At 38.5% G+C, this 26,325-nt stretch overlaps 1 protein-coding gene and 1 long non-coding RNA gene across 3 annotated transcripts in view; one reads left to right on the forward strand and one right to left on the reverse strand.

The window, feature by feature from the left end:
• The first annotated feature begins 4,182 nt into the window (after positions 1-4,182).
• Positions 4,183-11,580, forward strand: LOC120433625. Of its 2 annotated transcripts, XR_005608673.1 has the most exons (5): positions 4,183-4,330; positions 4,647-4,730; positions 7,332-7,691; positions 8,475-8,595; positions 8,692-11,580. It is a non-coding gene; the product is annotated as an uncharacterized LOC120433625 (long non-coding RNA). The 2 variants fall into 2 exon arrangements; XR_005608672.1 differs by having other exon boundaries at positions 8,475-11,580.
• Positions 11,581-11,714: 134 nt separating this feature from the next.
• LOC116320573 (poliovirus receptor-like) overlaps positions 11,715-26,325 on the reverse strand; it is a 29,431-nt gene continuing 14,820 nt past the window's right edge. The window contains exons 5-8 of the mRNA XM_031740201.2: positions 14,806-14,960; positions 14,065-14,164; positions 13,869-13,938; positions 11,715-13,589 (exon numbers count right to left, since the gene is read on the reverse strand). Of these exons, the coding sequence (XP_031596061.2) occupies positions 13,500-13,589; positions 13,869-13,938; positions 14,065-14,164; positions 14,806-14,960 (415 nt within the window). The 3' untranslated portion in view covers positions 11,715-13,499. The remainder of the gene's footprint in view (positions 13,590-13,868; positions 13,939-14,064; positions 14,165-14,805; positions 14,961-26,325) is intronic.

The raw sequence follows: 26,325 nt of genomic DNA on the forward strand, positions 1-26,325 counted from the left end.
CACAACGATGTGTCCCGCTGGTAAAGTTTCTGGGCTGCCTTTCCTCATAACAGTCATCCTTCAAGACTTTCTCCATTTGAAGCAATGCATTATCAGGGTTTGTAACATCTAGTCCTTTTACTGAATATTATACTTTCCCATGTCTTGTTATCAGATTTAATTCAACTGTGTGTAGTTCCACAGGTTTCTCCACTCTGCCCTGAGCTCCTCTTATTTATTTAAACCCTAAAGCTGTTGTGTTGTTTGTTGCTCCATACTCACTGTTTGGCTGCTTGTGTATTTTCCTCCATGCCTTCAATAGATTTTTGGACTTTGTTTTCAGCAGCAAACATGAATAAAGATTTGTTTTCTGGTATTAACTTGTTCATCTCCGTCTCTTCTTGGGTCCACACATTCCAAAACAACATGACTGCATCAATGTCATCATGCCAATTTGCCCGAGGGTTTTTCCTAAGAATTGTCAGGTCCGGGTGATACCAGTCATTCCACACTCATGCACTACAAGAGAGAGACTCTATGCCTTTCATGCTTCACTAATAGTTACTAAAAAAGCAATTGCAAAAGACTTGGAAAGAAATCAGTGGCCCAGGCCAAGGCAGAGTCAGCCTTTGAAAAAAGTACATCACCCACACTTGGAGAGGGCCAATGTGGGGGTGAACTAAAAGCAAATATTGCAACTTCACAGTGACGACACTGTGAAGTTGCACTGCACTGTCAATCAAGCAACAAAATTAGCCTCAAAGTGCTTTATATGTTAAGGTGAAGACCTTAAAATAACACACAGAAAACAGAGAACACCCCATCCGCATTATACTACACTGCAGCATTAAAGATCACCTTTAGCTTGTGATAAAAGTGATTGTCTACCAAAAGGGGATTTCTAATATTTCTGTGTATTTTCTATGTTTAATACCATTGCTTACATTGGTAAATAGACTTTAGTGAACAGGATTTATGAAGGGGTTATATATGAAATAAGGAAATGACCTGTACTTTATGACGCTGCTCATTATACCTGTATAATAATCAATCTGGTCCCTTTTTACCACTTAAATTATCTTGATAAAATATTTGTTGCAATTTCAGCTCCTCTCTCTCTTGAAAAAGATGTCAATGACATTTTTTACAGTGATAAATAAAAAGGCATTTTAGCAAAAAAATTGACTGGAGCATCTACATTGTGACAAGGATGTTCTGAAAAATATGTTTAGCATATGTTTGAAAGAGTGTAGGCCAGCAAGTCATTTACAACTGTGTAATCACAAGCAATGATTTTTGGGCAAATACCAGAAATCACCCTTTGGCAGACTGATCTCTGCTGGATTGTTGTACTACACTGTGGTAGTACCATTCTGGCTATTTGACTTGTGCTTTCTGTGTTTACCCATAGCTCACTGTTTACGTCACTGGAATTTGCCTTTGTTTTCAATCTGCTTCCTAAAAAAGCAGAAAATGGCTACTGTAGCTTTGGGCGGGGGGTAAATAAAATTAGCCACCCAGGTTTTTATCTTGTTCTATCTTGTCAAGCATTAAAGTCTGAGCTTTTCAGGATTATCCCTCATATGTCAGTGTTCTTTGATGCAGTCATTTTAATGTCAACTTTTCCAGGTGTCCAAACAGGCACTGTTTAGTGCAAACAGGAGATAGCCTGCCTCACAGCTACCTGTAATTTCTTTGGAGAGTTGAGTGAGTTTTTTGAGATCTGAGCCAGCTGATAGACTTTTACCAGTGAAACGGAGTTCATGGACATTTGAATTTTGACTTGGTAAAGAAACTTTGGATGAAATGACAGGGGAGTTGAGCTGAGAGAATTTTTTAAGTCTTTCCACAAACTTTGCTCAATTCCCTCTGCAACAATGGGATTGTAGTGAGTTGTTGTTGATGGAAAGACTGTTACTAAGGGAACACCAGTAAGAGCAGGGGTGTGTGTCTCACTGATTACGTAAGGCAGCTAGCAGTTAGTCATGTTCTGTATATGCTGTTATTGCTGGTTCTCTGTAAGCACTGGTAATGCTTGAGGTCTTGAACACAAACCTTTCTGTTGAATTTATAATCTCAATCACTTCTTTTGGGTCAAACTAAAGAAAAAAAGAAAAGAAAACCTTGGTCATTCTGTTTTGTATAATGAGTTTGCTGTTATTTAATCTCTCCTTGCTACATGTTTTTTTTTTCTTTTTTTATGGTAGGAATGTTCATCTTGAGGCTTCAAAACATCAGCAAACAGTGGGTGACATCACACTAGCAACGTCCATTTTTTATACTGTCTATGGGCACAGACCTCACAGCTGATTATGTCCATGGATGGATGGCTGTCATTCCATCTTGTCGACATGGATGTAGATGTGTAGATATGTAGATGTTGAAAACTCCTCCCCTTCTGGGTCATTTGTTCAAGCTGTGCAGGTGTAAATTTTGAGACATATCTTTTAGGACTTCTATAACAATAAATTCCAATTCAGTTTATGGCAAATTCTTATATTTTGGGGGCATTTAAAAAAAGGTGCTAGGATAAATTCTTTTAAAGTTAAAGCAAAGTCTAATGTGTGAATAACTACATAAAAAGTATGTTTTGCCATCTTAGATGGGATTGAACTTTTATCCATCCATCCATTCACTTCCGCTTATCCTTTTCAGGGTCGCGGGGGGTGCTGGAGCCTATCCCAGCTGTCATAGGGCAAGAGGCGGGTACCCCGCGGGTACCCCGCCTCTTGACCTGGGCAGGTCACCGGTCTGTCACAGGACTAACACACAGGGACAGACAACCATTCGCACTCACATTCAAACCTATGTGCGATTTGGATTTGTCAATTAACCTATCCCCACAAAGTGCATGTCTTTGGGAGGAAGCCGGAGTACCCGGGGAGAACCCACGCAAACACGGGGAGAACATGTAAACTCCACACAGAAAGACCCTGCTGGCCTGATGGTGGAACTGAACTCAGGTCCTTCTCGCTGTGCGGCAACAGTGCTAACCACCTTGCCACTGTGCTGTTACTTTTATAATATTGTTTAATGGCAGTTTTCTAAAAACACGTGAAAGGGATGTAATCTAACCAAAACTGTTTTGATGCCTGAAGGGGAATAAGTTATGGAACTAGAAGTCTTTTCTGCCAATGTGATTAAGTTTCTTCACACGGATTTTTTGCTCTTTTTTTGTCATTCAGATGATGGACTGTTTGGGATGTTGTGATGCAGCTGCTGAAGAGAGTACAAACATACTGTTTTTGTTTGTTTGTTTTTCTTTTTTTTTTTTCTTCTTTTCTTTTTTTTTTCCTCTTTTTTCCTGTGTGTACACCTGTGAGCATGGACGCGCTTGTTTTTAAAGGGTTCCTTCATGTAATGATCTGCTAGAGGGTGAAAAAAAAAAAAAAAAAAGAAAAAAAAAAAAAAAAAAAAAAAAAAAAAAGAAAAAAAAACAACAAAAAAAAAAACAAAAAAAACCATACTGTTTTTGACTAGTTAGAACATTAAATGTAAAATTCAAGATAAGACTGAGCAAAAACCTTCCACTGATGCGTTTCTCTCCCACACATATTTGATGGCATCACAAGACAATCTTAAACGAGGCAAAATGCCATGTCAAGAAAACAGAAGCACGGTCAGAACAAAGTATAAAAAATTAGCCTGCATCTCACCTGCATTGAAGGTCAAGGCCATTACATTTTCACATTCATCTTAAGCCATGCAGCATGGAATCTACAGCATCTTATCTGAGCACAAAGCAGTGAAATGCTCAATTGCACTTCATTGTATTATATTATATTATGGATTATATTTGATAGCATCAGGGGGACTTTTATGGATTTTCAGACATGGAAAAAAAACAAAACAAGTTACGTGATCTGTGACCTCCTACTCACAATGTGTTCTCCATCTTCAGGGATACATTCAAACCTAAATATATATTCTTTTTAAGTAAAAATATTTGGGCTATCATGAATGTAAAGCTAACCAATATCTGAAGTGTGAATAACTGTATTAAAAATTGGTTTAACTTTTAATGTTGCTCAGTGGCCATCTTGTCAGTGTCACTGTGAACAAAAGTCACTCTCACAACATCCTCTCCAACTTGTGATCCAACCAATCAAAAAAGGCACACCACTCACATGGTCACAGACCAATGTCATTCACTTCCTGTATGGAAAATATTCTTGTGCTGTATAAGTAGTTAGGTAAGGCTGACTCTTTGGTTGTATATCTGTTATAGATGGTCTACAGTATAATTGCTATGATTATTACATATACAGTTTAATCTTTTTTTGTGGCATTAAAGTTGTTAAAGGTGTTGTATAGAGATAAGGACACAAATAACACATGACACTCAGTACTGGTAAGAAAATGTTGTTGCTATTTTTGTTGTGACGCATGTAGGTTTACACAGGATGTAATCTTTTTTACTAACAATTTAAGGTATCTGACTACAATCACATCTTATTTAAGTTCTGCTCTTTGGCTGCAGTTCTTTAGTTTTATGTAATTAAAAAGACAATGCAATGCTTCATGTGATATTTTTGTGGTAGACTGTTTATTAAGTGCTGCTTCATTGTCCAGGACATTCTTGATAATTACATCTTATTTATAATTTAACTTTTATAATGTGAGTCGGCTATACTGAAATCTTGTTTCTAAATAATCTTTTCTTCAAGTTGCTATGGGAGAGTTTCTCAGATATTTGAGCATCAACCGGACCTCGACACTGATATGTTGCATCTGTATTTTCCTGGAAGCAGGTATCTATCTAGCTTTCTATGACGATGGGCATAACCTACAGGAACAGTTTGACAATTTGGGAAATATGTTTTTTCCCCCTAAAATATAAGTTGGGAAAGTTATTTTTAGTTGTGTTTTTTTGTTAGAAAGGTTCTTTATCGATCTTTTACAAAAAAGGAACATTTATTTAAATAGCACCTTTAAAGATTAATACCACAAAGCACTTCACGACAAAAATGAGAAGAAACAAGAACAAAAAGTTCTTGTCCACAGATCTGAGTCTCACAGATCTAAATGGTAGAAAGTTGCAGAGTCTACTTTAGCAAAAGCTTTGTCTCCTTTAGTTCTCAGCCTTCTATCATGCAAATCTATCAGGGTCTGATAACACATTTAATTAATTAATAAATAAATAAAATAAAAAAATTCTACCCAAATGCTGACTTAATTTCATGCAAATCTTTCTGTATTATTTTTTCATAACTGCACTTATAAGTGCACCTGGGCTCTATGAGCCTGGGCCACATAAACCAAACCACAATCAGGCCAGATGTGGCATGCCGAGGTGCAGAGGTGAAGCGAAACCAGCATCCATAGAAAAGCTGAAAAAACTGAGATGTAGCAGTTACATACAGTTAAGCCCATAATTATTCATACCCCTGCCGAATTTTGACTTAAAGTTACTTTTGTTCAACTAGCAAGTTATTTTTTGAGCAGAAATGACACAGGTGTCTCCCCAAAGATAATAAGACGATGTACAAGAGGCATCATTGTGAAAAAAAATATTTCTCAGGTTTTATTTATATTTTAGCAAAAGTATCATGTCCAGAATTATTCATACCCTTCTCAATAATCAATAGAAAAAAGCCTTTATTGGCTATTACAGCAATCAAACGCTTCCTATAATTGCAGACCAGCTTTTTGCATGTCTCCACAGGCATTTTGCCCATTCATCTTTAGCAATGAGCTCCAAATCTTTCAGGTTGGAGGTCTTCTTGCCATCACCCTGATCTTTAGCTCCTCCATAGATTCTCAATTGGATTCAAGTCAGGACTCTGGCTAGGCCACTGCAAAACGTTAATGTTGTTGTCTGCTAACCATTTCTTCACCACGTTTGCTGTATGTTTTGGGTCATTGTCGTGCTAAAATGTCCACTGGTTCCCAAGGCCAAGTTTTTCTGCAGACTTCCTGATGTTGTTGTTGAGAATCTTCATGTATTGCTCTTTTTTCATGGTGCTGTTTACTGTGATTAGGTTCCCTGGTCCATTGGCTAAAAAACACCCCCAAAGCATTAGGTTCCCACCACCATGTTTGACAGTGGGGATGGTGTTCTTTGGGTTGAAGGCTTCTCCATTTTTATGCCAAATGAAGGCAACATCATTGTGACCAAATAATTCAAGTTTTGTTTCATCTGACCATAACACTGAAGACCAGAAACCTTCTTCTTTGTCCAGATGAGCATTTGCAAAGGCCAAATGAGCTTTTGCATGCCTTAGAAGTGCCTGCAGAAGTGGCGTTTTCCTTGGTCTGCATCCGTGGAACCCAACAGTGTCCGTTGGACTGTCTGCCTTGAGACATTGCCACCAGCAGAGCCCAGATTCACCAGAATGGCCTTGGTGGTGATCCTTGGATTCTTTTTCACCTCTCTCACTATTCTCCTGGCCAGCACAGGTTTCACTTTTGGGCCTCCGACAACGTCCTCTGAGATTTTCCACTGTGCGGAACATCTTGTATTTTTTAATAATACTTTGCACTGTAGCCACTGGAACTTGAAAACATTTGGATATGGCCTTGTAGCCCATTCCTCACTTGTGAGCAGCCACAATGCGCAGCCGCAGGTCCTCACTGAGTTCCTTTGTCTTAGCCATGAATGTCCACAAACCACCTGCAGAGAGCTGCTGTTTTTCACCTGTTGAGTTGATCAAAACAGCTATTTCCAATTAATCAGGGTAATTAGGATGCTTTAGAACAGCTTTGACTATTTGGAATGGTATGGAACTTTGGATTTTCCCAGAGACTGTGACAGTTTGTAAAGGGTATGAATAATTCTGGACATGATACTTTTTGCTCAAATGTAAATAAAAGCTGAGAAATATTTTTTTCCACAATGATGCGTCTTGTACATCATCTTCTTATTATCTTTTGTGAGATGCCTGTGTCATTTCCAGTCAAAAAATAACTTGCTAGTTGAATAAAAGTAACTTTAAGTCAAAATTTGCCAGGGGTATGAATAATTATGGGCTTAACTGTATGTGTAGGCATATCAGCTGAGCCTATAGTTGATATGGGCTGTCACTGAGATCAGTTAATGTTTTGGGATCTTGGCCTCAGCTTAGAGTCAGCATGGCAAAATGCGTTAAAATGTAAATAAAACCAGAAAGCAATGATTTTTTAATTAATATGAGGTGTATATGTTCCTTAAAGAATGTATAGCATAAAATAGACAATTTAAATGATTTGCAAATAATTGCCTTCAAGTTTTATACAATATATATCATGCAGCATCAGAATTATTTGGAAACAGGTTAAATTTCTTGTTGCGTAATTCAAATGTAAATGACATTACAAATTCTTTGGATGCAGCAAAAATGAGAACTATGATCTGATTTTGCTTTGTTCCTCAGGTGGGAACAGCATCTCCTTGGCAGCTGGGAGCAGAGTGACCCTGCACTGTAGCAATAACTCAATCAGCGACCTCCTTCAACTGAGATGGGGAAGGAATGGGACTCATCTGTTTAGTTTCAAGGCACAGAAAACCTCAAACAACAGCTCTGTGACCTTAAGCAGTAATCGGAACATGTCAGACAGCAGAATAATAAGGTCTCATGCAGCTGCCATCCTGAATCTAAGCATGTCAACCTTAGAAAGCCAACTGTATGCACTAATCATAGAGGGAGCCCAGAAATATCACGAAGGAAACTACACTTGTGAAATGACCACAGACTCAGGAGTCTTCGAACAGAAATGGGAGCTCATAATTACAGGTGAGTTCCTGTATAGTTTTTATAACAGATAAAACACAAGCATTCCTTATGGAGCAGCAAAGAACAAAACAGAGCTTTTAAACACAAAGATAACAGAGTCAAAAATGGATATGGTACTGCCATAAAAAAAATGAACACACCTGCCTAATTAATTACTGACTGAACACTGTGGGAGGCAGGTGGGAAATGGAAACAAGAAGAGTGGGAAATTTTTGCACTGTCCTCACCAGCTTGTCTCTTTTTCTGTCAAAGACACAAGTCTTTATGGGTTTACTAGTGGTTTGAAACACTATAAACAGGGATGGGCGAACTTGAGTTTCCTCTAACATTGTTTTTGGGGCTGGCGATCCTGCACAGGTATTTCTAGGGGAACACTAAACTATACTTGCCGCTATATTCACACACAACAGAGCCCAGAAGCTGTGACTGCACTGACATTGCATTCATATTTGTGTATCTTACAACACTAGAGATTCTATGGATAGATTCTGGGGCAGCATTTATTGCTCTCCCCATCAAAATCTCACATGACCATTTCTTAATTATAAAGCTGTCATGTTTCAGGGTTTGATATGAAGCTGAATTACAATAAGGCACATTTTGTGAGCGCCTGAAGTGTTACTGCTTAGCTGTACCACAGGGCATGTATAAGGATTACTGACTTCCTTCATGAAAACAATGATCTAATTCACACTAAAACAAAAACAAATACCTGTTTCTAATGGAAGTGAACACAGGTTAATTAAGTACTACAAGTGAAATGAGTCACTTTGTTTTCCACAGAGGAAGCTGAATCATGTAAAATCCATGATGCCACAGCAGTTATTGTACGTTGTGTGTGTTTCCTGGTTATTACAATTACTGCTTTGGCCATTATGAGAAAAGTCTGCAAATAACGATCAAAGTAAGTTGCTTCCATTTATTCTATGACACGATCTTGTGCTAATGGAATCAGTCTGCAGGGATAAACAACAAAATCTCTCTCTCTCTCTTTTCACAGAAACATCATCAGATCTCTCAGTGCAAGATTGTCTGTTGAGAATTTATGACTTTAATACAATTAATATTAGACAATAGGATATACAGTTCAGTCCACAACTTTGCCTTGTACTCCATCCACAGTGGATTTTTAAATTAAATATTTGGTATGTGATTGAAGTGCAGACTTTCAGCTTTAATAATAAGAAGTTCATCAAAAGTATTACAACTGTTTATCTATTTTTATATATACATAGGCCTCCATTTTTTATTTTTACCAACTTTTGCATTTTTACTAAGTCCTTGGGGGACAATGAATAGTCAAAGCCATGGACATCCCCAAATGTCGCATTGCCTCCATTGAGATGCTCTGCTAGGCCTTTGTTGCAGCGTTCAGTTGCAGTTGTTTGTGGGTCTTTCTGCTTTCAATTTTGTCTTTGGTAACTAAAAGGTGCTCTGCTGGACCCAGATGTGGTGACTGGCTTGGTAAGTATCACACATAACAGAATGCCTGATGTTGGCCAATGCCCATTTTCTTTGTCTAGAGAAACTCGTGATTTGTTTTGACAGTATGGGTGGAGTAAATGCCCTGCATCTAGCTCAGTGGGAGTAGAGAGTAACACCCTCTACAGATCTGGAATCTGTTTCATATGTTATGAAACAATAAGGGTACAGTCCTCAGCGGGCCATGAAACCACTGACTGTAATTCCTAAACAACTAATGCAATACTTTTGTAAAACACCTTGATCAAAAGCTGAAAAACTGCACTTTAATCGCATCTTAATCATTTGATTTAAAATCTGGTGTGGTTGTGTACAGAGGCAAAATTACAAAAAACAAAAATGTGTCCAAAACCGTATGGTTCTCCCTGCAGGCTAGTATGAAATCAATCTGAACTACTATATCGTCCACTTTAGGAAAGGATAATGAAATTTACTGAGCCTGAAGACACTGATTTTTCTTCTGTAGGAGGTGCAGAGAAGATCTTTATGAAAACTCCTGGGAAATTGAAACTTGGTCAGATTCAGTTCGACTCTTACAAATACAGGGCTGAATGACCTAAATTTTCATGGTTCTGGGTCATTTTGACCCAGTGTTTTTAAATTCTTGTGTTTTGGTGTAATTTTTGTCTTATGGTTTATGTTTTAGGTTCATTAGCAGTCTTTAGATTAGTCTGTCTTGAGGTTCTTATATTCCTTTTTGGTTCCTTGTCCTTTAGGTTCCCCTTGTGTCTCTGTCCTCTGTGTTTGTGTGTGCCCTTGTGTCTTCTTTCCCTTTTGTTCCCATGTTCTCCTCATGTTTCATTAAATGCCCCCCCCCCCCGCTGGTCATGTTTATCCCATGTCTCTCCTCTTGCTCTTTCTCAGGTTCCTTGCTCTCTCTCTCTGTGTCTCGACTACGTCCTAATGCTTCCTGTTTTACTTTGATAGTCTCCTGTCTGGTGTGCGTCAGTTTTGTTTCCCTGTCTCATTAGTTAGATCACATTCAGCCCTTGTGTGTATTTATGTTTGCGTCTCCCTGTGTCCTGATCTCCCTCATGGCTGTGTGTTCCTCTGTATGTTTAGTTTTGTTTCCTGTATTTCAGTTTGGTTTAATTTAGTTGTGTATCTCCTGTACTCCAGCAATAAAGCTGTGTTTTTTTTGAGTACTGCCTGTGAGTCTGCTTTTGTCTCCTATCCTGCCTGCTGTGTACACCAAATGACACACAATAAAAGAAGAGACAACTTTGAGCTTTAAACTTTCAAGTTATGTCTGATCATGAGCACCCAAGATTTTTCCCCCAGCACATTTCTTCCTCAGACATTATACCACCACCACACAAAACACAACCACTACCTTTAATCCACCGGATGATAAAAATGTGTCATATTTTTCATAAAAAGTTGACTTATTTCATTAAAAATTCTTAAAAGCTGATCTTTATCTCCTCCCTTATTAACATCCACAACTGTGACACTATATAGGCATAAAGAGTGTTAAGCATTTTACTGGACTCGGGGGCCTTATGCATGAAGCAACTTCAACATAGCTGCAGGTTTCTTTATTAATCCAGTCTTTCTTCACTCACACATTTAACTCTTCTTTTACACAGAACTGAATACTTGAGTTCCACTTAATTGAAATGGGTGATAATCCATAATAAAAATACAAAAAATAAAAGGGGGGCAACAGGAAACACTGCAGCTGGAAATAAGGGCAAGAGCTGTGGTAAACTGTTGTGCTGCTATTTATTTTTAAAGTGACATTAAGCTGCACATAGGGGTTGTTATACTGTCAAGCTGCTGCACAAAAAATCATAGTCTACTCTGTGCATTCATGGTCTGATATTGTGCCACAGCGTATTTAAATAGATGTGGAAATTTCTTGGTTTGTGGACAGATCAAAGTGAAATGAATTACACTGATCAAATATTTGTCAAGATAAACAGCTGACTGTTGCTACTGTTTCCATTTGGTGGTTTAAAACATATTTATAGGTTTTCTGTGTCACTAACCGAATATTTTATAAATTCTAGTGTAAGTTCCCAGAAGATCATCATTTGGTGGGAATAGTGAGATATGTCTTAACAGGTTTCAGCAGAGACTCCATAGCATCCATAGTGCATTAGAAGACTCATTTAAAGGACTTTAAACCATCTCCAGTTCATTATGTGTTCAGCATGAGTTATCATGGTAATCTAGTGAGGTGGGAAGTAAGACATCTTTGCGACACTGCAAACACTGACTTCAAGTGAAACGTACACACACAAACTCAGACATTGGTCAATCGTTGACCAAACCAAGGAGTTTCCATTTTGTAGACACTGCATGAATCAGTGTGAATAAAAGTGTCTCACTTATGTGCTGTCATGTTTGTGAGGTTGTGTGCAGGGTTAACCACTGAAAAATAAGTAATTATAACTCATTAAAACCACGGTTTGTCATGTGGAAACTGTTCCTGTTAGCTACTAGACAGCCATTGATGTGGGATATAGCAGCATTCGATAAAACAAAGAAATAAAAGGTTTTTTTTCTATATTAATAAGATATTCAGGGGCATGCTGGTAATTTTTTTTTTTTTATTCTTTACAATTCAAGTCAAAAATCATGGATTCATAACATAAAACAGTAACTTGTGTAAACAAAAAAGTAGAGTTTGAGACATCCTGACCTTCCAGTTTGACTAAAATTCTAAGTTTTCCAAGAGCATTTTTTCCAAATAAGCTCTTCAGTTTCTTCAGTCAGTTTTTTAAAATAAAACATCGACTGTGCCTGAAAGCAGTTCCTGTTAGCAGTGAGATAGAGGTTGCCATTAAACTTCCAGGGGCTGGATAGACTCTCCTTTAACACTGATTCGTCCGCCAAGAACAGTCTGGATTTATCTAGCTCTATTTATTTTTTTTTATAGACTCACAACCACTGGCTAAATTATTAGGTAGGCATCACTAGTACCATGTTGGATCCCCTTCTGCTTTCAGCAGCTTCAAAAGCATATTCAGCTTAATATTAAATGATTAAAACACAGTTCCCAAGGTAATAATGTTGGTATGTTACTTCAGAAGAATTTATGAAAATAGAGTGTGAGGTTTTTTTTCCTTTTCTCCTGTGTAGTAGACAGCATTGAAACACGTTAGGTAACTCAGTCTCAAAAAAGACCCACTGCAGTTCAAAGTTGTATGACAAAGTTTCAAAGTTTTGTTTGTTCCAGTGAAGGCTCCTGTGCAATGCTATGTTACTCCTCTGTTGTACGCAGCACTTCTGAGATATTTCATTTGATAACACAATCAGTTGATCACTGTAATCATTCTTCTGGTCAAAACTATTATGAGTAAGCCAAAGCTACAGAGAAGCTGTGCATACTTGTGAAATGAATATAGTCAAAACACTGCTCACATGAATTAGAAGTGGCAGGAGACTTGATAGATATATCATGGATAACAGGTGTGGTATACACACTTAAAAATATGTGTACTGAGGAACAGGTTCTTATAATATTTATGCAATTACAATTCATTTTAAAAAAGAGGTAAAAACATGAGCAATGTAACACATCATAAAGACAATTACAAAACAAAAAAATGCAGTGTTGAAATTTCAGAAAAGAAAAAAAATGTAAATCAAACACAGAAACTTAAAGCTGGTTACATTTAAAACAAGGCAAACAACACACTTCAATGATTTAAGGCTTTAAAGAAGCTGCTACAAAGACAAACATCTATCCCCATCACCCTCTACCGAAAACAAAACAAGAAACAAACAATAAAGTATGCGAATATGACACAGTATATGACACTGGAAATTTCTGTGGTTGTGTGATGGTTTAAGGCTTTGGTTTTTTGGTATGCTGCATTGTAAAACCAAGCGGTCATAAACAACCAAAACTATGCAAGATAGACTTTAGTTGGCTGAAGGTCAGCATTACTATATCAGCATACTTGGTGGTTTACTGATCCTTCAGATCAGTAAAACCCAACCCTAACCCTACCCTAACCCCTAAGCCTAGCATATTCATACATGCTGTTGCAAGAAAGTTTGCTCTGCGTTTTCACAGCACAGTGTCGAGACTGTGGAGAAGATACTAGGAGAGGTGCCTTTACATGAAAGCTTTACAATGGCACACAAGAGCAGCATAGCAGGTGTTTCCCCCTTTGTGGGAGGAGGTACATTAGGAGCATTACCACGGCTCTACAAAATGATATCGAGTTAACTATTTGCTGGACTACTACTGCCCATGTTACTGATGAAATGTCAAATTAGTCATGAGGTCCTAACATTCATAAATGGATAGATGTCAATGGAGGGAGGAGTTTAAATGATACCAACCACTTTAGCCTGTTCCTTATCTGTTCATTAACCAGTCTGCAATGACACACTGGTGGTCCCCTCAGTACAGGTACTGTATTGTCCATTTTTGCTTTCCACATCTGCCAGCTGAGATGTCTGAGGGAGACAATTCAGATCATTTGTTTGAAACTGTATTGTAGTTATGACTGAATATGCAAGATTTTCACAGTATCTGCATATTTTACAAAGACTATTTAAACTTAACTCCTATAATATTCACAACACAATAATGGTATAATAATACTAATTTTTTTACTGAGCTGCTCATATATTTCAAAAAAGAAGATTTAATAAAATGACTTGTACATAGCTAACAACTGCACACATATATTGAGGATTATGTTTATATTTGAGGGAAACAAAAGAGACTTCTACCTTTGCTGCGAGCATTTCCGCTTCGCCATTTGTCCCATTTTTAGAATCTTTTAAAACTAGACGACGTCTCCTGTGAAAAAATACAAAAGAATGACACAGTTGTTCAGTTTATCATTAGGTCTGGAATTTTTGGAAGGAATAAAAACTTTATCTCTCTATGCCACCGCAACAGATGCAGAGTTAATGTTCTAAGTACTTTTGAGAATATCCAGATTTATAATAACACCACACTGCAGCTCCAATGACATTCAGGAAAAACAAAAGGCCAAATAAAGTCCAAGCAGCAGAACAGGTTCCTACAGGGACACAAAAAGGAAGAATATAATGAGTTTCCAGTTTCATGGAATTCAGTTTTATATTACATATTTAGATGACTCAGATGGTATTCAAACGCCATGCAACACCTCCATTTAACAAATTAAAGACTTCTTGTGCTGACAAGTTCTGGTGCACTAAAGTAAATGAAACAAACTTGACGTGGTGGTACATGCTCTGAGCTTCAGTGGTGATTGAACAATATTGTGTAATGAAGATAAGATAAGATAACCTTTATTAGTCCCACACGTGGGAAATTTGTTAACTGGGTAGAGGATCAGTTACCTATTCATTCAACTTGTCTGTTGGATGCTATTTATAGTTTAAGCCAACCACTTGTTAACCTAAATTAGATGCTTACCAAGGAACCTGTCATTTGGATATGGCTGGAAAATCAGTGACTCTTCATAGGGGGAGGTTTTACTCAAAGATTACATGTTCAAGTTTGTATTTATATTAACTTTTGGAGGGGTAGCACATCTGTGGTACTATTCTAGTTCATTCCACAGAAAATAAAACTGAATAACATCAGAAAAGCACAACATCAGTTAAAATCCAAAACTCAGAAACAAATTCAGAAAGTTTTGGACAAACTGCGCAGCTAAATCCAAGCTGACCTCACCTGATGCCACATGCACATACAGCTGACTGTGTTTACTTCCATATGTGTTAGATGCTTCACACTGATAGAGGCCATTTAGATCAGAGGTCAGACTCAGCAGTTGTAGCTTCGCACCCTCTACTTTGACACCAGGCTGTGGCAAAGACTGGCCAGATCTGGAAAAAATTGAAAGAAACTCAATATGAAATGTGCAGAGAGGGCAGAAAACTGTGCCAAAAGTCACATAAATATTTTGTAGTCTTTCATTTTAACACTTTATATGTTACATAATTTCTTTCTTGTGTTTTGTACTATACTACTTTGTGTCTATGAACAGAGCCCAGCTGTGTACCGTCTTGTACACCCGTTTATAGGTTAAGAGAATAAAATTTAAAGGAATTTTTCCATTTTTAAATTAGTTTTTATTGTCTTATGTGGTGGATTGATTGGATGATTCATATGCCACATCTAAACAAAAAGCAAGTTCTGATACCCAGCAATAAAACTACAGACAGGAAGGCCAAGAAGGACCACTGAGTGACACTGGTGCAGTTGAATGCATAGAAGTTTATTCATAATGAAATATACAACTTAACACTAGGTTTACTAAACCTGCTCAAATGTTTCAAAAGATGTTTCAAAAAATGTTTTCTGTGATTCCTCTGTCTATTTATGAACATAACAAACTTGTAACTAACAATCAGTTTAAAATAATTATGAGAAGGAGTTTAGAGGGTGAAACATATTATTTTAGGACAGTATTTCATTCAACTATGTCCTAACTTTCAACATGAACTGTGCACACATTCTGGAAATGGAAAGCTGACTCAGCCTAAACACCCCTCAGAGGTCCTGGACAGGCAAAGCAACACAGCAACAGTGGTAAATACTTCCATGTACTTTCAAACAAGTTTGAACTGACTTTTCTGTTGCACATTATAATTTTCTTATACTGAAATGGACCTACCTACTTCTGTATTTACCGCCAATATTTATTTTTCAAGTGCAATTATGCAACAAAGTTTTGCATCTTGCTTTTATTGGACAGTTTTTGAAGGTATTTTAGTGTTTAAAGGGGATTCATCTGGTTTGATGAATGATTAATAAAAAAAGTTTTCCCTCAAGACATGATGGTCAGACACACGTTTATGTGTGTGTCATTAAAAAGGGGGTTTACTGATTCCCGTTTTTGCTATGATGTCGTTGTGTTTCTTCTAAAAAGTATTTGTACTCCAAGCCAACAAAGCCTCAACAGTGCCTCTCTGAGTACACAGTGTGATTTTTTTTTATCATTTCCTCTGGATTTTAAAGCAGCTACCATTTTGCCAACAATGATCTTGTTTTAGGCTTTAATTCACGTTCAGATGACATACCTGATGGTGACATGTCTGGAGGTATGGAGACGTTTAGGAGATAGGCCAGTGGACTATGTTAAACAGCAGACTGTTTAACATTGACTTAATTTGAAAGCCTGATGCTCAGCTCAGAAAACTCAGAAACCAGTATTATTTGTTATCATCTATCATCCACCTGGGCCTTACACAGAGTTTCTCTCTGATTTCTCAGACTTTTTATCTGATTTAGTGCTCATCTCAGATAAAATAATTATTGTTGGTGATTTTAACATCCATGTAGATGCTAAGAATGACAGCCTCAACATGGCATTTAATCTGTTATTAGACTAATTTGGCTTCTCTCAAAATGTAAAAGAACCCACCCACCACTTTAATCACACTCTAGATCTTGTTTTAACATATGGCATAGAAACTGAACATTTAACATTGTTTCCTGAAAACCCTCTGCTGTCTGATCATTTCCTCAGCAGTGGAGAGTAGACTTCATCACAGTAGATGTCTTTCTGAAAGTGCTGTAATTAAGTTTAAGAATATAATCCACCCACTGTTATCATCTTCAATGCCCTGTACCAACATAGAGCAGAGCAGCTACCTGAACGCTATTCCAACAGAGGTCGATCATATTGTTAATAATTTTACCTCCTCACTACGTACGACTCTGGATACTGTAGCTCCTGTGATAAATAAGGCCTCGAACCAGAAGTACCTGACTCCGTGGTATAATTCTCAAACACGTAGCCTAAAGCAGATAACTCATAAACTGGAGAGGAAATGGCATGTCACAAATTTAGAAAATTATCATTTAGCCTGGAGAAATAGTTTGCTGCTTTATAAGAAAGCCCTCCGCAAAGCCAGAACACGCCTAATAGGGTTTTGTCAGGAAGGGCATTTAAGGTGAATTTTCCGAACCATAGTATAATCTATACTACTAATACTTTATACTACTAATTCATACTATGGTTTTATAATTATAATGCCCTGTAGTAGGGCTGGGCCATATCATACCATTCACGGTAATATCGGTATAATGTTAGGCAATGATAAGAAAATGAAATATCGCGATAGAATATGGGTAAAACGCACATGCGCAGTGCCTTTGTTTTCATACGCACATGGCAGAAAAAGCATGGCGGCGACGGAGAATGAGAAGGGCGAAAGCGGATTGCTGAATGAAACAAATGAACCAGAATTGGTTTGTAAAAATGGTGCAACTTCAGTGCTGTGGAAATGGTTTGGCTTTCGTCCCTCAGATACACACCAAAGCACATTTTTTGGTAGAGCATGCAAGCGGGCCGTTGTTATTATTGTTATTACTGAACCGATTTTATGTGGTACACGGCGCTCAAAAATCTGTCAAAAAATGTTTTAGTACGACTTTGGTAAGCTACGAAGCCGCACCGCTTGATGGATTGTTGGAGCATTACGGCTACCGGAGTCCGGAGCCTCGCGGAGTGATACGTACTCTGCTTCAACACTGTGTGTGTATAACCTCTTTTTAAGTTTTGAGGATATTATACATGGTTTTGCTGAGGATATGTTGGCCAATTTCCACTGGAAATGCCTTTTGGTTAAACTGTCAGCAAGGAATTTGAATTTGCATTGTTAAATTTTTATATAGCTTTAATGCAAATAAAAAACAGCTGCTTGTTTAAGTGAAAATACATTTTTTGCACTAATAAAGTTGTGGAGTTGTAAAGTGCTCTTTCTCGCGTCAATTATATCGTCAGTTATATTGTTATCGCAAATTTTCAAATATATATTGTGATAAATATTTTTGGCCATATTGACCTGCCCTACCCAGTAGTATTGTATTATTGGAGAACCATCCTTATGAGGACTGCATTCATAAACAAAGGGTTATCAGACCAGATTTACATGCCATATGAAGCATGCAATGCTTTGACTGCAGATTAGGCAGTGGTTTTATTAAGTTGCATACCACAGATTGAGAAAGAGTTCTTACACTCAGGTTGATCATTAACCATTTATAAGCAATAACTAGCACCAGCATGACGCAGAGGTATTTCAAAGATAAATTCCCACACACTGCCTTGCTCACTTTTGGTATTTGTATGAAATGACAATAATAAAGTCCATCCAACCTTAATGGGGTATATGGGCAACATCTCTGCATTCCCATACAGACATAAAGGGAATGCATCAATCATTATAGCATGAAAGCATTAAGCAGTATCACCAATGTTTATATGAATCTAAATCTTCAGATCTCAAATTCACAGATGTCAGACTGCTCAATACATCAAAACATTATCAATCACAATCCATTTATATTAAACACATATTACAAACAGAAACACCACCAAGTCTTTATGTAATAAAATACCAGGTTCTTGTGAAGAAATAAAGAGTGTCAAAACCAAACTGAATCATCAGAGAGGAAATCAAACACTGGGGATTGTTTAAACTGCTTGGTAATTTATTAACTCGCCAACTCAGAAAGTTCTGTTTTTTTTTTAGTGCTGTCAGCGTTAATCTTGTTAAAATGACATTAACACCATAACCGCATTAACGCAACAAATCTCCGTTAGCGAGTTAATGTGGATCGCCCTGTGTGAGGGGTTGCACGGCGCTGACGCGTTGACGCTGTGCAGCCCTCGCACGGGGCAATCCTGTGTATGTGTGTGTGTGTAACAGGGAGTGAGTGTGTGTTTGTGCACCACTGACAAGGTCATAAAAGGTGGAGAAAAGGGAGTGTGTCTGTGTAAAATAAAAAAAAAAAAAGACAGACTGGTTTATAGTGAATTGCATGTGAAATAATAATAATAAATAGTATTATAAATAAATAAAATTAACTGTGAGATATTTAAGGATGGAAGGAGAATTTGATCGCAAACTGGATGAGAGTAGTTCGGGAGAAAGGAAAAGAGAAGTTGGAGAAGTTAGAGTTAACAGGTTGATGTGCAGGTCTAAAAACAATGGGGTGAAAAATGAAATAAAAGGGGGAAAAAAAAACAAGAGTAGTGAGGAAGTGTGAGAGGGGAACTGTCTCCAGTTGAGGCAGAAGGTGATACTGCAGGTGTCATGTTCCTGGGTCTGTTGACCCAGCGTTTTAAGTTTTAGTTTATTTGGATGTTGATGTGTATGTCTAAGTTCATTAGGTTAGCGAAGTTCATTTGTTTATTAGATTCCTCTTGTGTTTTCTTCCCCTGTATTTAAGTTTCGCTCACCCTTTGTGTTTCATGCTGCATGTCTTATGTTATCAAGTTTGTATTGTCATGTCTGTGTCTCATGTTTCTTATTTTATTTTGAAGGTCTGTGTCCTGTGTCAGTGTAGTCAGCTTTGCTTCCTTTGTCTCGTTATGTCAGATTAGTGTCAGCTATTTCCACATGTGCTTCCACGTCCCCTAATCACCCTTGTGTGTATTTGGTCTGTGTGTTTCTGTTCATTCTTTGTCAGATCGTCTGTTGCTCCACGTCATGTTTCCAGGATTTTTCCATGTTCAAGGTTTTGTTCTTTGTTCAGCAGTTAATTTTCCCAGTTTAGTTCTAGTTAGGTTCTTTCCTGTGTGCCTCTGCCTTTTGTTTTTGTACTTCTTTTTAATCAGCCATATTAAGCGGCTCGCTTTTTGTTAATATTCAAGTTTTCTTCCACATTCTTTGTGTCTGCATTTTTGCGTCCTCTTTGCAATTCATACAGTGTGCTGCCAGATACTGAGACAGCAGGTCACCAACTGCTTTAGGTGGACACAAAAGAAAAAAAAATAGCAGTGTTGTTGATGAAAACGAGTAATAATAATATGAAGAGGGTTTTGTGTTTCTTAGCCTGGAACAACTACAATCTCACTTTCTGGTTTTGAAGAAAGGAGAATTCAAAACCAGAGGGGGATATGTGCTGCCTCAAGAGTAATGAGAATGATAGCAGTGGTGGTATATGATCCATATGTCTAAGTGTGTCAAATGGGGGAAACGGACCTGGATCAATCTCCACACATGCAGCGGTTGAAGGAAAACAATAGGTTAACATCATTAGAAACACCCTGGCAGAATTTTGGCTGAATTGTTTTACAGCTTTACTTCCATGTGTTCCTTATCCTGAAAAGCAAACTCCAAGAATGCTAACTTCTCCCTGAGGACAAGAAGTGCAGTTCCAGAAGCAACAGCATGAACATCAACAGTTGACAGCAGATCAAGAGATAACAGCAGTGTCCTGAGCAGGTCCAGCAGCAGCAATATGTGCAGAACGGCATCAGTAAGGAGAAAACATCATCACCATTACTGGATGGATGGAGATGCGTTTCCAACAAGCTGCAACTTCACAGTGCGTGAATGGACCTTGAGAAGACTGTCTGAGTTTGACATTTGCCATGTTTGGAGTGACATGGCAATGGAAGAGAAAGTGGGATTACACAGGACAAAGCTGAAGAACTGAGAACTGACTGCAACAGACTGCTGCAAGGGAGAAGATGAGACCACAGCGGAAGGAGGGGGAGGACACATGGAAGAACACTGTTTTAGTGTGGGAAATCAATTGGGTTAAGGAACCTGGGGAGAGGAAAACTGACTGCCTTTGAGTGGAGGTTGAGAAAGTGTCCAGAGCACCACGAAAGGGGGAGGAAGACGAGCACTGATGTAGATGTTTCTGAAACAAACGGTGTAGTTTCAGAAAAGAGGGAGAAGGTAAATAAAATGACACACAAAAAAAGAAAATGCATTAACCCTACACACACACACACACACACACACACACACACACACACACACACACACGCAATAAAGCTCATGAAGATCAGATAATATTTTAACCATGCTTTTCTGTTACTATTGTCCTGTCCGGTTCACTTAGTGGGATGAGAAGTGATATATAAACTGGTGGGCTACTATTATATTGGGGGAAAGATGATTAAATGATAGCAGGGCTGAACAGAATGCTGCAGAGGGTTTAAATGACTAAGACTAAAAGATTTTGAATTTCTTGTTTCTGATGTGTGGGGAAGGTTTTACCACGGCACACACCTGGTTACATGGAAAGAAACTCATTATCTAATAGGACATTAGGGTTGTGTGGTGTGTGTGTGGCTGCTGGATGAATGTTTTGGGGATTTATCTTGCTGATGCATTTTTGGTACCAAGTTGAACCTGCCAATTAGATTCGGTGTGTTTTATTTATTTATTTTTTTAGAGAAAGAATATTTTTAGACAAGTCCTAAGACTATAGGCGTTTATATTTTTACTAGTGCTGTCAATAGATGTAAAAAATTAAAATGAACTAATCTCACAATTTTCTGTAATTAATCGCAGTTACTTGATCAATAGCCTGGTTGCAATTACATTTTTTCAACTTTATATTTAGGCTTGTAACAGACTTCTATGCAATATAATGGAGTAAATGCAGAATAAACACAAAGAATGTATGCTTAAATTCAAAGAGAATTTGAATATTTTCAAATATCTTCAATCTTTTAACACAGGTTCTCTCCTGTGAAATACAACTTTTTAAAAAACCTATATACTAACAGGTAAGTATACACTAATATATAATATACAGGGTGGGCCATTTATATGGATACACCATAATAACATGGGAATGGTTGGTGATATTAAAGTCCTGTTTGTGGCACATTAGTATATGTGAGGGGGCAAACTCCTCAAGATGGGTGGTGACCATGGTGGCCATTTAGAAGCTGGCCATCTTGGATACAACTTTTTTTTTTTCAATAGGAAGAGGGCCATGTGACACATCAAACTTATTGGTAATGTCACAAGAAAAACAATGGTGTGCTTGGTTTCAACGTAATTTTATTCTTTCATGAGTAATTTACAAGTTTCTCTTTGTTCACAGCCATTGACATGTCGAAGAGGTTAACACACGTAGAGCGGATCGAAATTGTGTTGATATCTGGTGAACGCAGTAACTGGGTCATTGCAGCAGATTTCAATGCAAGACACCCTACGAGACCACCCATCTCCCATGCTACAGTCAGCAAACTGCTTGTTAAGTTTCGTGAAACTGGTTCAGTGTTGGATTGGTCCAAAATGTGGACGCAAGAAAACTGTCACTAATGAAGAAACATCAGTGGCTGTCCTAGCTTCATTCAGCAAGAGCCCAAAGCATAGCACTTGCCGCATGTCACTGGAGAGTGGCATTAGTCGAACATCCCTTGGGCGGATATTAGCTACTCACAAATGGCACCCTTACAAACTCCAGCTACTGCAGCATCTCAACGAGGATGACCCAGATCGGCGCACAGAATTTGCAGAATGGGCAAAACAAAAAATTGGAACAGGACCCTCAGTTCACGCAGAAGATTTTGTTCAGTGATGAGGCAAACTTTTATGTGAATGGTGAAGTTAACAAACAAAACCACTGCTATTGGTCTAACACTAACCCACATTGGATGGATCCCTCCAAGACTGTTGGAACAACAAAAGTGATTAAAACGTCTTGATGCATTCTCAATCATCCAGGAAAGTAAATCTCCAAAAGTTGAATCTGTTCATCTGGATGTAGCGTTTTTGTGGGAGAAACGTTTCGTCACTCATCCAAGTGACTTCTTCAGTCTCAGCTGACTGCAGGTTTCCCCAAATCTTATAAAACAGTATATTTGCATAATGACTGAAACCAGCCCACTGAAGGAACAATGGGCTGTGAGGTCAGCAGGGTTTTAATAGTTTTGCAATTTTCATTAGTTTTTATTTTTATTTTGTTTTGACTTCAGATTTTCAATTTTATATTAGTTTTAATTAGTTTTTACCAATTGTTTGCTAGTTTAGTTTTTATTTTTTGGAAAATCCTTAGTTTCAGTTTAGTTTTGATTAGTTTCAGTTATAGTTTTAGTTGTGTTTGCAATAAAGTGTAACAAAATCCCATTTTCATCATATCAGTAGTTCTCTTCTGCTTATCCTTGGGTATGTTGCTATTCCAGCTACCATACCCTGCACCCTGGACAGGTCGCCTGTCTGTCGCAGGGCTAACACGCAGAGACAGACAACTCACATTCCCACCTATGGGTTCTTTAAATAAATAAATAAAGGCAGATGAACAACCATTGATACCAGGCAACTATAAAATGTATATCTTGGCCCCAATGAGACTATTAACCCTTGCAGCACCGGGTGTTAAGGCAATTGACTCACACAGTTATGTAGATATCCCAGTCCTGTTGTCTCGGGATGCATCACGCTGCCTTGCCTGGGGTTAGCTTCTGTTTCTGGGGATGAGGGTTGGGCGTGCTCCCTTACCCTCTCCAGGTAAGCTAGGTTAGCCTTCTTGTGTGAGCTTTTCAAGTGCACTTTAAGGTTTGTGGGATTTTTTTCCTTTTAGAAATATCCCTCATAATTTGTCTCTTTCCACTACAAGACACTTGCTTTATCCAAAACACAGTCATAAGTAAGTAAGTAATCCCAAATTGGACTCTGGCGCTTTCTCCAGACTTTTCCTGACATGATTCTGCGCGTGGACGGAGCAGCAACACAGATGACTCGACTAACGTACTTGCCACCTGCTGGCATAATGAGACACAGCAAGAAAAAAACCTGGAAACTAAACTTCATTTTCACCCTTGACTATTGTATGACATGCAAACATCAATGAAAACTAAACACATTTTTGCAATAAATTCAGTTAATTTTAGTTAGTTTTGTGAACACTCATTACAGTTTTAGTTATTTTCCTTTTTTTGTTTTTATTTCCGTTAACGAAAATGTTTTTTCACTTCTAGTTTTCGTTATTTCGTTAGTTTTCGTTAACGATAATAACCTTGGAGGTCAGTTCCTTAATCATAATTATGCAAATTCCCATGACCATTGATCAACAATCACTGACCAAAACCCACTGATCAAAGAACACTGATCAATGGCCATGAGTACCATTCACAGAGAGTTGGGGAATGGCTGCAATCACAGCATTGTAAGATGGCGAAAGATGTACCCTTAGGCCCCCTCCTCGATTCAGAGATGGTCTTTCCCTTTTCACGTAAATGGCCTCCTTGACTCCGCGCTCAAACCAGCGTTCTTCCCTGTCCAGGATGTGTACATCCTCATCATTGAAAGAGTGTCCACTGGCCTGTAGGTGTAAATAGACTGCAGAGTCCTGGCCTGACGAGGTAGCTCTTCTGTGTTGTGCCATCCCCTTCGCTAGAGGTTGTTTGGTTTCCCCGATGTATAAATCCTGGCAATCCTCCTGGCACTTAACAGTGTACACTATGTTACTCTGTTTGTGTCGGGGGACCCGATCCTTGGGGTGGACCAGTTTTTGGCGCAGCGTATTTTGGGATTTAAAGGCCACAGAGACCCGGTGTTTAGAAAAAATGCGTCTCAACTGTTCCAATACTCCTGACACATACGGAAAGGATACTCCTGACACAAAAGGGAAAGACCATCTCTGAATCGAGGAGGGGGCCTAAGGGTACATCTTTCGCCATCTTATAATGCTGTGATTGCAGCCATTCCCCAATTCTCTGTGAATGGTACTCATGGCCATTGATCAGTGTTCTTTGATCAGTGATTGTTGATCAATGGTCATGGGAATTTGCATAATTATGATTAAGGAACTGACCTCACAGCCCATTGTTCCTTCAGTGGGCTGGTTTCAGTCATTATGCAAATGTACTGTTTATAAGATTTGGGGAAACCTGCAGTCAGCTGAGACTGAAGAAGTCACTTGGATGAGTGACGAAATGTTTCTCCCACAAAAACGCTACGTCCAGATGAACAGATTCAACTTTTGGAGAACAAAAGTGATGGTTTGGTGTGGTATATGGGGTACAACGATAGTGGGTCCATTCTTCATCAGTGGAAACCTCAAGGCCACTGGATATATGAAATTGCTACATGATGTTGTGTTTCCCTCTTTATGCACTGAAGCTGGCATGTTCCCTGAGTTTTTCCAGCAAGATGATGCACCACCACATTATGGGTGCCAGGTCCGAGCATTCCTAGATGAGCAGTTTCCTGGAAAGTGGATTGGTCGTCGTGGGCCAGGTGAATGGCCCCCAAGGTCTCCCGATCTGACCCCCTTAGACTTTTATCTTTGGGGTCATCTGACGGCAATTGTCTATGGTGTGAAGATACAAGATGTGCAGCACCTGAAACTACGGATACTGGATGCCTGTGCTGGCATCTCTCCTGCGGTGTTGCTATCAGTGTGTGAAGAGTGGGAGAAGAGGGTTGCATTGACAATCCAACACAATAGGCGTGCTGCCTATTTGAACACATTTTATAAGTGGTCAGAAACTTGTAAATAACTCATGAAAGAATAAAGTTGTGTTAAAACCAAGCACACCATTGTTTTTCTTGTGACATTACCAATAAGTTTGATGTGTCACATGGCCCTCTTCCTATTGAAAAAACCAAAGTTGTATCCAAGATGGCCGACTTCTAAATGGCCACCATGGTCACCACCCATCTTGAGGAGTTTGCCCCCTCACATATACTAATGTGCCACAAACAGGACTTTGATATCACCAACCATTCCCATGTTATTACGGTGTATCCATATAAATGGCCCACCCTGTATATTAGTGCTGTCAAACAACTAAAATATTTAATCAGATTTATCACAGGGTTACTGTGGATTATTTTGATTAATCAGGATTAAATATCATTCACTTTTATTCTATAGTAATCCCATTTCATTTTGCATGAGCAAACAGACTCAAGAAAAAAGAGAAAATATACGCCCGTAACATGTTTATTGAACATCTCGAACATTCATGTTAACAAAAAACTCTGTAAACATTTATCCACTCTCTCTCTGTCCCTCTTGGGGAGGCCCTTCAAGTCCTTGAAACGAGGAACCAAAGTTATGTAAAGAGCATGTTCTCAATGATATTAATAGGTCTGCAGTTTGTTGAAATCCACTTGGCAGTTGTGCCATTCAATATTTCCGAGGTAGACTTAATGAGTTCCAGATGCTCCGTGAGTTGTTTGTTGCAAGCTGGGTGACGCGTTAGCCAATCTCCTGCCCGGCTTATGTATGCTTCACATTAAGCTGGAAGTGCTTTGGTGAAAAGAAAATTCCTTCTTGCACAACGTGCATAACATTTTATGTCGGTCGACTGTTCTGTTTTGTTATTTTTTTTTTTTAATACTCAAATTTCCCATCGAGAGGGCCAACGTGCATTTATCATCTTCCATATTGACTTCATTGGTTCAGCTCCCTGTCACTACCAGATCAACCGCCCGTTTGCGCATGTGCGAAGGCAACTCTGCTTGGACAAACTGCCCG

Source organism: Oreochromis aureus, linkage group 16 (assembly GCF_013358895.1).
Source record: "Oreochromis aureus strain Israel breed Guangdong linkage group 16, ZZ_aureus, whole genome shotgun sequence".
Taxonomy (NCBI): domain Eukaryota; kingdom Metazoa; phylum Chordata; class Actinopteri; order Cichliformes; family Cichlidae; genus Oreochromis; species Oreochromis aureus.